At 44.4% G+C, this 15652-nt stretch overlaps 1 protein-coding gene across 1 annotated transcript in view; it reads left to right on the top strand.

Annotated features, from left to right (window-relative positions):
- Positions 1–1114: 1114 nt before the first annotated feature.
- The window catches only part of LOC139159973 (zinc finger protein 850-like), a 34515-nt gene continuing 19977 nt past the window's right edge, over positions 1115–15652 (top strand). The window contains exons 1-2 of the mRNA XM_070737461.1: positions 1115–1177; positions 9868–12177. Coding sequence (XP_070593562.1) covers positions 10497–12177 — 1681 coding nt within the window. The 5' untranslated portion in view covers positions 1115–1177; positions 9868–10496. The remainder of the gene's footprint in view (positions 1178–9867; positions 12178–15652) is intronic.

Here is a 15652-nt window from a genome sequence, read left to right as displayed (position 1 = left end):
GGAGAGAATCAAGATCACATGAAGTGTTAATAACACTTTATAATGGCTTGGCAAGTCCACACTTGGAATGCTGCATTTATTTTGGTCACCACGATGCAAAAAGGATGTTGAGACTCTAGAATAAGTGCAGAGAAGAGCGATAAAGATGATTATGGGATTGGAGGCTAAAATATATGAAGAACAGTTGCAGGAACTGGGCATGGCAAGTTTAATGAAAGGAAGGACCGGGGAGACATGAGAGCAGTGTTCCAATATCTCAGAGGTTGCCACAAAGAAGGAGTCAACCTATTCTCCAAAGCACCTGAGGGGAGAACAAGAAGCAATGGGTGGAAACTAAACAAGGAGAGAAGTAACTTAGAACTAAGGAGAAATTCCCTGACAAAACAGTTAATCAGTGGAACAGCTTGCCTCCAGAAGTTGTGAGTGCCCCAACACTGGAAGTTTTTAAGCAGATGTTGGATAAACATCTGTCTGAAGTAGAATAGGGTTTCCTGCCTAAGCAGAGGGTTGGACTAGAATACCTCATTGGTCACTTCCAACTCTTTTTATTTATTTATTATTAAGGAAGGAAGGAAAATGATAGGGAGGAAGGAAGACAAAGAAAAAAGAAAGGAGGAAGAAAGATAGATGGTATGGAGGAAGGAAGGTAGTTAGAAAAGAAAGAAAGGAGGAAGGTAGGGAATGCAGGAAGAAAGGAAGAAAGCAAAAGAAGGAAAGAGAGAGAGAGAAAGAAAAAAAAGAAAGAAACCTATGATCATAATTGAGCCTAAAATTTTGGCTGCTAAGCAAGAGCGTTGTAACGTGAGTTTCAAAACATTTTTAAAGCTGGCCACACATATCCGGTCGTTTGACCACCAAATCTCACCCACCTGAAAGGGGTGGGGGCCCTTCAGCTTGTAGCACCAAGGGGTCCATGGACTGAAAAATTTTGGGAACCACTGGTAGAGGCAGAACAAAGATGTTCTCTCTCCAGCTATTGGGAGATGGCAGTCACATTCCAGCAAGTAGAAAGCCCTTAATACACCTGTCGGTTGAGCTTAAAGGAGTTAAAACCATCGAGTACAGCATTGCTAGAAAGGCTAGGAGGAGAGGAACTTCTTCCGGATCACTAGTGGGAGGAAAACGGCGTGCTTAGTGGCTTTTGTGTTCTTCCCAGTGTCGAAACAGCATCTGGAAGGTGAGTTAAGGGCAGATCGTAGGAGAGGCTGGGAGCAAGTCGGGCTGTTTGGTTTCCTCCATGATGTGGAAGCAGAGAGGCAGTTGGGCTGAAGCACGTGAGCTGCTGCTACATGTTCCTTCCCTCCCCAAAATTTGAGTCCACTGGTGCTCCACGCTTTAACACTGGGGGCTGCAATTTTCTGCTGGTGAGACGATTTAAAAAGGCTCCTTCAAGCGAATTCCTTGGAAACAACTTTCCTCTAAAAGTTCTGGGTGCTAGAACACTTAAGGTTTTAAATAAGAGACAGCAATTAATCAGGAATAATATAAAGTCTCCTGTCTGAGTAAGGGATTAGACTGCAAGACTTTCAAGGTCCCAGTTATTCTCTATTTACTTAGGGTCTTGCTGTTATCTTTGCATCTGCTCTCTCTACTTCCAAATCTAGCCAAGAAGGACAAGATTTCCTAACGGTGCGTCATCCCTGTATTAAGCAGGTTCAACTATGCTTAATCATACTTTGTTTTTTTAAAAAGCTACTGAGAACCTATTGGGACCTTCAGTTGTATATCTATCTATCTATCTATCTATCTATCTATCTATCTATCATCTCTCTCTCCCTATCCATCCATCCATCTACAGGATTTGACTTCCATGTCGCCCAATTCCATAGGATTCAGGGGGGCTTACAACAATATAAAACACTATAATAAAAGAAGACAATATTAATACTAAAAACATAATACCCCACAGCAATGTAATCAACCAAACTTACATACCTATCCAATCAACACAATTCAGCCCTGACAGATGGTAGTGTTCACAGCACAAAGGCCGGCCAGCACAGCCGGTTCTTCACTACCTTTCGTAAGACCAGTAGGGTGGGAGGAGTACGAACATCGGGGGGGAGGAGGGGAGTTGATTCCATAGAGCCGGGGCAGCCACAGAGAAGGCCTTCCCCTGCGGCCCCACCAACCTGCATTGCTTAGTCGACGGGACTTGAAAGAGGCCAACTCTGCGAGATCTAATTGGTTCCTCCTTCCTGCAGGGGATTGGCCCATCAAAGTCCAGCTTCAGCACTGATCTGACCATGACAAGTGTGTGATGACTAAACCTGTTGAAACCAGATCATGTTCCCACCATGTTGAGTGTATGGCCACCCCTATGAGTCGGATCCTGAATTACAGAATACCTCCGGAACTGCCTTCTACCGCACGAATCCCAGCGGCCGATAAGGTCCCACAGAGTTGGCCTTCTCTGGGTCCCGTGGACCAAACAATGTCATTTGGCAGGCCCCAGGGGAAGAGCCTTCTCTGTGGCGGCCCCGGCCCTCTGGAACCAACTCCCCCCAGAGATTAGCACGGCCCCCACCCTCCTTGTCTTTCGCAAGTTGCTTAAGACCCACCTTTGTCGCCAGGCATGGGGGGAGTTAAGTTATCTTTTCCCCCTAGGCTATTACAAGTTATGCATGGTATGTTTGTGTGTATGTTTGGTTTTTTATAATAAGGGTTTTTTAGTTGTTTTTATTAATTGGATTGTTCATGTTGTTTTACCACTGTTGTTAGCCGCCCCGAGTCTGCGGAGAGGGGCGGCATACAAATCCAATAAATAAACAAATAAACTTGGCTATTGCCTCGAGCAGCACAGGCAGGGCTGTTGCAACATAGCTGGGAGCAGGTATGTTAACAGCTAGCCCACCTGAACCCCTGAGCCCAATCTTAAGAGGAGAGACTCACACCTGACAACCTCATGAGCAGGGACCCTGTGAGGCTTAGAGTCTCCCGGACAATGACTGCCAATCCCCCACCCCTCCCTTGATGTTGCGGCTGATGCAAGACCAGAAACCTGTGTGGGCATATTCTGAGAGAGGAACCCCTCCCTCGGGACCCAGCTGACTTCATCTGACACCAGCTATACGGGATGAGTCCGAAGGGCCAGAATCGCTTTCAAGCAGTGAGTCCTTGTTCCCCTTCAGCTTTAGGCATCATTTCATCAGTTAAAGCCCCCACAACCCTAAGATTAAGTTAGGTGTAACCATTTTAGGACCTTTTCCAGATGGAAAACCATGGATTTTACACACACACACACACACACACACACTTACTTACTTACTTACTTACTTACTTACTTATTTATTTATTTATTTATTTATTTATTTATTTATTTATTAGATTTGTATGCCGCCCCTTTCCGTGGACTCGGGGCGGCTCACAACACAATAAAACAGTTCATGACAAATCTAATAATTTACAATTTAAAATATTAAAAACCCCATTATTAAGCAAACATACATACAAGCATACCATACATAAATTGAATTGGATAGGCACAGGGGAGATATCTCAGTTCCCCCATGCCTGATGACAAAGGTGGGTTTTAAGGTGTTTAAGAAAGGCAAGGAGGGTAGGGGCAATTCTAATCTCTGGGGGGAGCTGGTTCCAGAGAGTCGGGGCCGCCACAGAGAAGGCTCTTCCCCTGGGGCCCGCCAACCGACATTGTTTAGTTGACAGGACCCGGAGAAGGCCCACTCTGTGGGACCTAATCGATCGCTGGGATTCGTGCGGCAGAAGGCGGTCTCGGAGATATTCTGGTCCAGTGCCATGAAGGGCTTTATAGGTCATAACCAACACTTTGAATTGTGACCGGAAATTGATCGGCAACCAATGCAGACTGCGAAATGTTGGTGTAACATGGGCATACCTGGGGAAGCCCATGACTGCTCTCGCAGCTGCATTCTGCACGATCTGAAGTTTCCGAACACTTTTCAAAGGTAGCCCCATGTAGAGAGCATTACAGTAGTCGAACCTCGAGGTGATGAGGGCAAGAGTGACTGTGAGTAATGAGTCCCGGTCCAGATATATACATGTGGAGGTCCGTGTATTTGCACTTCTCTCTGCATGCATATATCTGCAAGTGGATAGCCTATCCCCAGCACTTCCAGATGAAAAAGAAAGTACACCCTCTTTGAGTTTTATGGTTTTACAAATCAGAATACAGTAAAAATCCTCCAGTCCTAAGCAGTTCTTAAAAGTAGGCAAACACAATCTCAGGTGAACAATAACACTGGGCATTATCATGTCACCATTTATTCCAGAAAAGAAAGCTAAAATAGAAAATCTTGTGTCAAAGAATAACATCTTATATTTGAACATCTTGTAGAAAAAAATTACTTCCAGTTATTGCTGCTAAAAGTGGCTACCTTTAGCAGCAATAACCGGAAGTGATTTTTTTCTGTATGACTTTTATCTGTCTGCAACATCTCTGTGGAGGAATATTGGCCCACTCTTCTTTACAACATTGTTTTGGTTCATTGAGGTTTGCATTTCAATCAGAGTGAGATCTGGACTTTAACAGCAGTTGCAACATCTTGATGTTTTCAGCCATTCTGTTGTAGTTTTACTGGTGAACTTGGGATCAATATCCTGTTACATAATCTGATGTTGGCAAAGCTTTAGCTGCTGGAGTGATGGCATGACATTTGACTCTAGAATACTTTAATGTAGAGAGGAGGTCAAACAATGCAAGGTGTCCAGATCCTGTGGCTGCAAAAGAAACCCAAATCATCACCCCTCCATCACCCTGCTTGATGGTTGGTATGAGATGTTGGTATTGAAATGCTGTGTTTGTTTTTCATCAAATGTGGCATTGTCCATTACACCCAAACATTTTGCTTCATTATGTTTATTTTATTTATTTTATCAAGCACGTATGGGTAGTATACAAAGATAAAACAATGTTTATATCCATGATACTAGTAAGAGAGAAACATTAGGGCAGGGGACACTTTTGCACGCCCCCTACTGACGGAATCGGGTGAGGTCAACAGTGGATAATAAGGGTAAAGTTTTGGGGCTTAGGTGATGATACTACAGAGTCAGGTAGTGAGTCCCAGGCATTAACTACACAGTTACTAAAATCGTAGGTTTGTATGTGGTGTGTTGCTGTGGTTGAAGCTGAAGTAGTTGGTGAGAGGAAGGACCTGGTAGCGGATGATTTTATGGGCTGTGCTTAGGTTGTGTTTAGGTTAACAATCTTCAAGCATTTTTGATGATGTTGTTGTAGTGGGCTTTGGCACTTAGGTCATTTGATAAGAGTATTCCAAGGCCTTTGACCGAGTAAGGGTTGTCTGGAAGGTCTTGTTTATTCAACTTGTACTTGGTGTCCTGATTCTTTTGGTCAATGTGTGGGACAGAGCATTTTTTGGTTGAGATTTGGAGTTGCCAGATGTTTGACCATTCAGATACAAAGTCAAGGTCTTTTTGGAGAGTAGCTGTGTTATCGGTGGTGTTGAAAGGTTTTACATCGTCGGCGAAGAGAACGTAATTGCTTGTAATGTTATCGCAAAGGTCATTTATATAGAGTATGAAGAGTGTTGGTCCTAGTAGGCTGCCTTGGTGTATGCCGCTGTTAACCAGAACAGGATTAGTTATGATTCTCTATCTAATTTTGACAACTTGTGGTCTGTTTGATGGGAACGCAGTTATCCAGCCATGTAGGGATCCTGAGATGCCGTAGGACTTCAGTTTTAGAAATAGTTTGCCATGAACCACTTTGTCATCTCCACTTTGGTTTTGCCTCTCCAAAGGACAGTGTTCCAGTAGTCTTGCTATTTGTTCAGATGTAACAAGCAGGAAGAGGGAGATTGTGATACCGCTGTATAGAGCGCTGGGGAGACCACATTTGCAATACTGTGTTCAGTTCTGGAGACCTCACCTACAAAGAGATATTGATAAAATTGAACGGGTCCAAAGACGGGCTACAAGAATGGTGGAAGGTCTTAAGCCTAAAACGTATCAGGAAAGACTTTATGAACTCAATCTGTATAGTCTGGGGGACAGAAGGAAAAGGGGGGACATGATCGAAACATTTAAATATGTTAAAGGGTTAAATAAGGTTCAGGAGAGAAGTATTTTAATAGGAAAGTAAACATAAGAACAAGGGGGCACCTTGTTGCTGTTATGTCATTTTAGAAAGAAGAGACTTTGTCTTGGGAAGCTTTCCAAATAAACCATACTTGTTCAGTCTTTTTCTAATTATACTCTCATGAACTTTAGCATTGAACAAACTAAAGGAGGCCTGTAAAACCTGAGATGTAACCTGGATTTATTGTAATTTCTCTGGGCATTCCATGTTCTGAACGTGGGGTGAATTTGCTGGTATTTCCATTCCTGGGAAGATTGGCAATTGTTTGGAAGGTTTTCCATTTATGAATATGGAATCTTGAATGATAGAGTTTAATTGTGACTGAAACCTGGTTCGGCCCGGAGGGAGGAGTTCCTCTCTCCAAAATTTGCCCAACCCGGTTTCAGGTATGGCATCAGCCACAACCCCAGGGAAGGGGGGGCAAAGTGGCTACTATAGCCAAGAAGACTTTTTGCCTGCACAGACTTGTTCCTCCCGAGATTGCAGGTTGTGAGTCCCTCTTGGTGAAGTTGCACTTAGGAGTTCAGGTCAATGTTACCTCTAAGGTGCGCAGCCACGCGCCCCAAAACAACTTCCCGCCTAGCCTTTTCTAAGGCCACACAATAGGAGGTGCCACCCACCCCTTCCCGCCGAGGATGTGCCGGTGCTGGTGCTGAGCCTCCCTGCCCCCCGCCCCAGGCACCTCCAAACCCCTCCCGCCCCTGGCCTCCCGACGCTGCCCGCCCAATCCTCCCCTCCGGCTTTCTGTTCCTCCACCTCCCGCCTTGGGGCGTGGCTCCTGCAGCGGTGGTGGCTGCGGCTCCTCCTCCTCATCCGGCTGCTAGCAAAGGGGCTGTGAGAGGGGTAGGGCGGGTGTTCCCGAAGCGTTCCCAGGCTATGAGAGGGTTTTCTCCGTCCACTCCAGAAGCGCCCACCCCGCCCCTCTTGAGTCACAGCCCCTTTGCTCGAAGCACTTTCCCCCGAGCACTTCCCGCATGCCTCAAAATAAGATTAACCTTCCACGAGAGAACAAGACAGAGAGAGAGAGCAACAGACAGAGTGAGGTAGAAAGAATTAGGGAGAGAGAGAAAGAGAGAAAAAGAGAGAGAGAGAAAGAGAGATACCAAGAGAGAATGAGAGAGAGAGAGAAAGCAAGAGAGGGAGAGAGAGAGAGAGCAACAGACAGAGCAAGATAGAAAGAAAGAGGAAGAAAGTGAGAAAAAGAGATAGCAAGAGGGGGAGAGAAAGAGAGAGAGGAAGGGAGAGGGATGATTTTGTTGTATTACTAATTTCTTTTAATAAAAAAGAAATTTTTATTATTTATTTATTTATTTAGTCATTCATTCATTTATTTATTTATTCATTTATTTATACTTATATGCTGCTCAGTCCCAAAGGGACAGCCACTCAGACGCTATAATTTTCCGCCCACATCGAAAAAAAATTAGAGGGAACTTTGGCTCAGGTGGGCTTGTTGCTCACGTACTTGCCTCCCAGCTGCGTGTCAACAGCTCTGGCTGTGCTGCTCGAGGAGGTGGCCAGGTTGACGGTGGAGTCCTCGAGACTTATTGTCCTGGGGGACTTCAACTTGCTGTCACTCAGTGCCTCCTCCGGGTTAGCCATGGGCCTGACTCAAGTAGTTCAGGGTCTGACTCATGAGGGGGGAAGGGCACACCCCTGACGATATTTCTCTCAGAGCAACTAAGTAATGGTCTGAGACTAAAGGGTTTAGATGTCGTGCCTTTGTCATGGCCAGACCATTTTCTGCTGCGGCTTGAATTCTTGGCTCCAATCCTTCCCCGCAGGGAGACAGAACCAACTAGGTGGTTCCGCCCCTGATGTCTAATGGATTCAGAAGGTTTTCAGAGGGCGCTTGGGGTTCTATCAGATTCACTTGTTCACTGCTCGGCAGAGTCTCTTGCCGGGGCCTGGAATAAGGCTGCGTCGAAGGACCTTGAACAAATTGCGCCGTTGTGACGGTTTTCGAGGAAATGCCAGAAGAGACATCTACAGAAGTGGTGGAGGAAAAGTAAGTCCGAATACGGTTGAACACTTGTAAGAGCTCATATTAAGACTTACAAATTGGCACTCAAGGCGGCAAGATGTGCGTATCATGCCGCCTTGATTGCATCAGCGGAATTTCGCCCGGCTGCTCTGCTTAGGGTGACCCACTCCCTTCTTAACCAGGGGGAAGTTGGGGAGCCCTTGCACAGTAGTGACGAGGATTTTAATTCATTTTTTCGCTGATAAAATCGCTCAGATCCGGGCGGATCTTGACTCCAATTGCATAGCAGAGTCGCCTGACAATGAGTCAGTCGAAGTGACTGGGGCCTGTCTTTGTCCATCTTTGGTCGCGTTGATGGATGATCTCTGGAGGGCCAGGGACAGGGGCTTGTCCTCTGTCCTGGTGCTTCTTGACCTCTCAGCGGCTTTCGATACCATCAACCATGGTATACTTCTGCGCTGGCTGGAGGGGTTGGGAGTGGGAGGCACTGTTCTTCAGTGGTTCTCCTCCTATCTCTCCAGTCGGTCGCAGTCGGTGTTAGTGGGGGTCAGAGGTTGACCTCTAGGTCTCTCCCTTATGGGGTGCCTCAGGGGTCGGTCCTCTCCCCTCTGCTATTTAATATCTACATGAAACCGATGGGTGAGATCATCCAAGGGCATGGGGTGAGGTATCATCAATACGCCGATGATACCCAGTTATACATCTCTACCCCATGTCCAGTCAACGAAGCAGTGCAAGTGAAGTGCCGGTGCCTGGAGGCTGTTGGGGCCTGGATGGGTGTCAACAGACTCAAACTCAACCCAGACAAGACGGAATGGCTGTGGGTCTTGCCTCCCAAGGACAATTCCATCTGTCCGTCCATTTCCCTGGGGGGGGAAGTACTGACTCCCTCAGAGAGGGTTCGCAACTTGGGCGTCCTCCTCGATCCACACCTGGCATTGGAACATCATCTTTCGGCTGTGGCGAGGAGGGCGTTTGCCCAGGTTCGCCTGGTGCACCAGTTGCGGCCCTATTTGGACAGGGAGTCATTGCTCATGGTCACTCATCCCCTCATCACCTTGAGGTTCGATTACTGCAACGCTCTCTACATGCGGCTACCTTTGAAAATTGTTCGGAAACTTCAGATCATGCAGAACGGAGCCGCGAGAGCCATCGTGGGGCTTCCAAGATTGGCCTACGTTTCTTCAACACTCCGTGGCTTGCATTGGCTGCCGATCAGTTTCTGGTCACAATTCAAAGTGTTTTTCATGACCTTTAGAGCACTACATGGTATTGGACTAGATTACTTCTGGAACCGCCTGCTACCGCACGAATCCCAGTGACCGATAAGGTCCCACACAGTTGGCCTTCTCCGGGTCCCGTTGACTAAACAATGTCGTTTGGCGGGCCCCAGGGGAAAAGCCTTCTCTGTGGCAGCCTTGGCCCTCTGGAACCAACTCCCCCCGGAGATTAGAACTGCCCCCACCCTCCCTGTCTTTCCTAAACTACTCAAGACTCATTTACTCCGCCAGGCATGGGGGAGTTGAGATATTCCTTCCCCCTAGGCCATTACAAGTTATGCATGGTATGTTTGTGTGTATGTTTGGTTTTATAATAAGGGTTTTTAGTTGTTTTTATTATTGGATTGTTACATGTTGTTTTTATCATTGTTGTTAGCCGTCCCGAGTCTAGTCAAATGTATCACAGTTAATGTAAGAGATCATTCTAACATAATGCCATGTTTGCTTTTTCATTGTAATGTATAATTCTTTTTCCACATCTTTGCAGCAAACAATAAAAGTTACATTCTCTTTGAATTCTACAGGCAAAGATGATGCCAATAAGACCAGACTGGACAACTGAGAATAACAAGCAACATTGAAAAGCAGAGCGAATTGAGGCAGAAATAAAAATATTCTCCACTTCCTTCAGAAAACCCACGCAAAAGTGATTTCAAGCTTGAAAAAGTACAGTATATGGAACTCATCTATACATTATAGAAAAATGCCCTAGGAGATTGTTCTCCAATTCAGAAAAAAGAGGGAAATATCTGGAGGTCAATGAGGAGGAATAGGTCAATTGGATAAGCACATAGGGCAGACAGTTAATGTAGGCCTTGCCCTAAGAAGAAGAAAAGTGCGTAAATCAAAACACCACAAAATAAAGGATCACACATATTTTTCACCTTCTTAAGAATATCAGTGGCAGAAAAGCTCCATAGATATAACTATATTGAGAAAAGCAGACTTCAAATGACAAGTGATTATCTAGGGGAGAATCCACTCTGGACAACAGCTATGCTAATTATCTGAGTGTGGTAAAAGCTTAGGTCAGAATTGGTCCTGTCTGGTTCATGGAAGGACCTACACAAGAAAGAAGCCCTACAAGTGGTCCCTATGTGGTAAATGCTTTAGTGAACATGACAGCTTAGTGATATACCAGTGGACTCACATCATGGAGAAGTCGTATGACTGTCCTGATTGTGGGAAGCATTTCACTGCAAATTCTTCCCTCATGAGACACCTTAGGACTCACACAGGAGAGAAATGCTTTGAATGTCCAGACTGTGGGAAAGGTTTCAGGTACAATTCCATCCTTGTAATACACCAGAGGACTCACATAGGAGAGAAACCCTTTGAATGTCAAGATTGTGGGAAAAGTTTCAGTCAAAGTTCCCACCTGATTATACACCAGAAGACTCACACAAGAGAGAAACCTTTTGAATGTCCTGTTTGTGGAAAAAGTTTCAGTCGCAATTCCACTCTGATAATCCATCAGAGATCTCACACAGGAGAGAAACCCTTTGAATGTCCCGATTGTGGGAAATGTTTCGGTGTGAATTGTAGCCTGTTGAAACACCAGGGAATTCACACAGGAGAGAAACCCTTTGAATGTCCTGAATGTCGGAAAAGATTCAGTCAGAATTCCGAACTGGTAAGATACCAGAGGATTCACACAGGAGAAAAACCCTTTAAATGTCCTGATTGTGGGAAATGTTTCAGTTTAAATTCCAACCTGGTGAAACACCAGAGGACTCACACAGGAGAGAAACCCTTTGAATGTCCTGATTGTGGAAAAAGTTTCAGTAACAATTCCACCCTGATAATCCATCAGCGAACTCACACAGGAGAGAAACCCTTTGAATGTCCTGTTTGTGGAAAAAGTTTCAGTCGGAATTCAAGCCTGGTGGTACACCAGAGGATTCACACAGGAGAAAAACCCTTTGAATGTCTTGATTGTGGGAAATGTTTCAGTTTAAACTCCAACCTGGTGAAACACCAGAGGACTCACACAGGAGAGAAACCCTTTGAATGTCCTGTTTGTGGAAAAAGTTTCAGTCGTAATTACCGCCTGATAATCCATCAGGGAACTCACACAGGAGAGAAACCCTTTGAATGTCCTGTTTGTGGAAAAAGTTTCAGTTGCAATTCCACCCTGATAATCCATCAGAGAACTCACACAGGAGACAAACCCTTTCAATGTCCTGATTGTGGGAAATGTTTCAGTGTGAATTCTGGCCTGGTGAAACACCAGAGAATTCACACAGGAGAGAAACCCTTTGAATGTCATGTTTGTGGAAAAAGTTTCAGTTGCAATTCCACCTTGATAATCCATCTGAGAACTCACACAGGAGATAAACCCTTTGAATGTTCTGATTGTGGGAAATGTTTCAGTGTGAATTCAAGCCTGATGGTACACCAGAGGACTCACAAACAAGAGAAACCCTTTGAATGTCCTGTTTGTGGGAAAAGTTTCAGTCAGAATTCAAGCCTGATGGTACACCAGAGGACTCACACACTAGAGAAACCCTTTGAATGTCCTGTTTGTGGAAAAAGTTTCACTCAGAATTCCACCCTGATAATCCATCAGAGAACTCACACAGGAGAGAAACCCTTTGAATGTCCTGATTGTGGAAAAAGTTTCAGTCACAATTCCACCCTGATAATCCATCAGAGAACTCACACAGGAGAGAAACCCTTTGAATGTCCTGATTGTGGGAAATGTTTCAGTGTGAATTCCCACCTGATAAGACACCAGAGAACTCACACAAGAGAGAAATCCTTTGAATGTCCTGATTGTGGAGAAAGTTTCAGTCAGAATTCCCACCTGATAAGACACCAGAAAATTCACACAGGAGAGAAATCCTTAGAATGTCCTGATTGTGGGAATTAATTCAATAAGATTTCTCTCTTGCTGAACCATCAGAGGACTCATATAGGAAAGAAATTTTCTGAATGTCCTGATTGTGTGAATATTTTAGTCAGAATTCCCACCTGGTGAAAAACCAGAGGACTCACCCTGGACAGAATCTGTATGCGTGTCCAGAGTGTGGTATTATTTATTATTATTATTATTTATTACATTTGTATGCTATCCCTTTCCGCAGACTTGTGGTGGCTCACAGCAACGATAAAAACAACATAAAGTAACAAATCTAATATTAAAGTTTAAAATAACAATTTTACATTAAAAACCCTAAAAACTCCAGTATATAAGAAAAGCATACACACAAACATATCATACATACAGCTACATAGGCAAGGGGGGATGTCTCAGTTCTCCCATGCCTGACGACAGAGGTGGGTTTTAAGAAGTTTACGAAAGGCAAGGAGGTTGGGGACATTCCTGATCTCTGGGGGGAGCTGATTCCAGAGGGTCAGGGCCACCACAGAGAAGGCTCTTCCCGTGGCTCCTGCCAGACAACATTGTTTAGTTGACGGGACCCAGAGAAAGCCAACTCTGGGACCTAGCCGGCCACTGGAATTTTTGCGTTAGAAGGCAGTCTCACAGATATCCTGGTCTGGTGCCATGAAGGGTTTTATAGGTCATAACCAACACTTTGACTTGTGACCGGAAACTGATCGGCAACCAATGTAGACTGCGGAGTGTTGGAGTAACATGGGCATACTTAGGGAAGCCCATGACTGCTCTCGCAGCTGCATTCTGCACGATCTGAAGTTTTCAACACTTTTCAAAGGTAGCCCCATGTAGAGAGTGTTACAGTAGTCGAACCTCGAGGTGATGAGGGCATGAGTGACTGTGAGCAGTGACTCCCGGTCCAAATAGGGCCACAACTGATGCACCAGGCGAACCTGGGCAAACGCCCCCCTCGCCACAGCTGAAAGATGTTTCTCTAACGTGAGCTGTGGATCATGAAGGACACCCAAGTTGCGGACCCTCTCTGAGGGAGTCAGTAATGTCACGCTGTGTATTGCCAGCCCCTGAGACATTCAGAGACATTCAGTAATTAATTAGTTAACTGTGTGTGTTAGTTAGCTTCACCCATTAAGATGTAAAATCCTGCCTTTCATACATGCATCATTTCCTTTCTTCTCCGAAGAATCCATCTTCCTTCTCTAGTCTTCAAAGATGTAACAAGCATAGAAATTGCCTCTGAAAGGCATTAGCTAATTTTGTTATTTTTCTTAATAAAAGTAACTTCGTTTGAAAGCTGTTTCTGTACCTTCATCTATCGCCTCCAGATTTGATTTATTATAGCTCATGCGGGCTGTAATTTATCTCATAATCTGACATGGTAGCGAGAGTTTGGCTGATTTTAAGTAAGAGCTACCGTCCTTTTCCTAATGCCGGCCAAAAGGAAGAAAAGACTTTTTTCTCAGTCTTTTATTGACCAGATATCAAATGAGCAATTTGCCGACTTGATGGATCTTATTCACACTTCTAAAGAGAAACAAAACCTCATCATGGAAGAGCAGAGATCTCTTCAAACAACGGAGCAGACAGGCTCTCAAGAAATCGTAAGTGCTCAAGCTTTCTTATTACAACAGGGGGAACAAATGATTTATGATCAACCAGCCATAAAAACCTCAGAGCCTGCCGACCATAGTTCCCTGTAAGCTGAGCAGTGAGCAATCGCTCACTTAAAAATCACTATCAACTCAGAGTTTTCCAAACCTGCCCAGAAGCCGAGAGGGAAAGAGTGAGAGGGAAGGAGAGAGAGAGGAAGAGAGGAAGAGAGAGAAACAGATAGAAAAAAGAGAGGAAGGAAAAGAGAAAGAAAAAGAATGGGAGTAAGGAAGAGAGAAAGAAAATCAAAATCTAGTTTGAAACTAGCTCAACTATTTAAGTGGCATTTGGATATTGATAGAGTTGCCCTATTATGAGCTCACTGTTATAGACACACAGGACAGTCTTTTATTTTGAAACTCTCTGAGGCAAAACGGTGGGTTTTTTGTTTGTTTGTTTGTTTGTTTGTTTATTTATTATTTCTGTGCCGCCCAGTCCCGAAGGGACTGCCGCTCAGACACTATACTTTTCTGCCCACCCCCCCAAAAAATTAGAGGGAACACTGCTGCCGACCATAAAATTTATGAGGAAAGTAATTTAGAAGAAGTCACGCTGGTTCCCTCTGAATCTCCTAGCATGGGTTTTTCTCAAAGCACACAGTCTTCTCCCCCCCCCCCCGTAAAGGCTAAAGCCAAAACAAAGCACTGTGATAGCAAACAGTCAGTCAGAAGCTCTGCCGGCAGCCCTGAATCACTTTCTGATTCAGACTGAGTGAGTGCTAACATCTCTCATCTCGAACAAACAATTCAAGATGCCCAGGCATACTGCTCACATTTAGATGACCTTGGAGGTTCTCTAACTGTAAAACAGAAACAGCTGCATGATAAATGCATAGATCATCTTTTTTTATATAAAGTGAGCAGTGTGGTCAGGCAGTAGGAAAAGCAAGTAGGATGCTTGGCTGCATAACTAGAGGTATAACAAGCAGGAAGAGGGAGATTGTGATCCCCTTATATAGAGCGCTGGTGAGACCACATTTGGAATACTGTGTTCAGTTCTGGAGACCTCACCTACAAAAAGATATTGACAAAATTGAACGGGTCCAAAGACGGGCTACAAGAATGGTGGAAGGTCTTAAGCATAAAACGTATCAGGAAAGACTTAATGAACTCAATCTGTATAGTCTGGAGGACAGAAGGAAAAGGGGGGATATGATAGAAACATTTAAATATGTTAAAGGGTTAAATAAGGTTCAGGAGGGAAGTGTTTTTAATAGGAAAGTGAACACAAGAACAAGGGGACACAATCTGAAGTTAGTTGGGGAAAAGATCAAAAGCAACGTGAAGAAATATTATTTCACTGAAAGAGTAGTAGATCCTTGGAACAAACTTCCAGCAGACGTGGTTGGTAAATCCACAGTAACTGAATTTAAACATGCCTGGGATAAACACATATCCATCCTAAGATAAAACACACAAAATAGTATAAGGGCAGACTAGATGGACCATGAGGTCTTTTTCTGCTGTCAGTCTTCTATGTTTCTATGTTTCTATAAAGAACAATTAAAAGAGCTCAGAGAAATTCAAATGAATATTTTAAGAAGTGAGTTCGCACATTTTTCTATAAAACAAACCTCGCATGTCCAGGATAACGAAACTTATGGGAACAAAGAGAAGGCAGTGGAAAATTACCAGAGTGTATCTGATAACATAGGCATTCCTCAAATACCTCAGGCCATGTCTGCTAGCCAGGCCGTGGAAATTTCCAAAGGAATGTTTGTGTCTGCTGATAAGAGCATTGAAGAAGAGGCCCACGGGGCAGATCTACACAGAGCTACAGAAGTTCTCAAAAGTTATCCTGCA

This window comes from Erythrolamprus reginae, chromosome 2 (genome assembly GCF_031021105.1).
Source record: "Erythrolamprus reginae isolate rEryReg1 chromosome 2, rEryReg1.hap1, whole genome shotgun sequence".
NCBI classification, from domain to species: Eukaryota; Metazoa; Chordata; class Lepidosauria; order Squamata; family Dipsadidae; genus Erythrolamprus; species Erythrolamprus reginae.
This window is presented reverse-complemented; position numbering and strand designations above follow the sequence as displayed.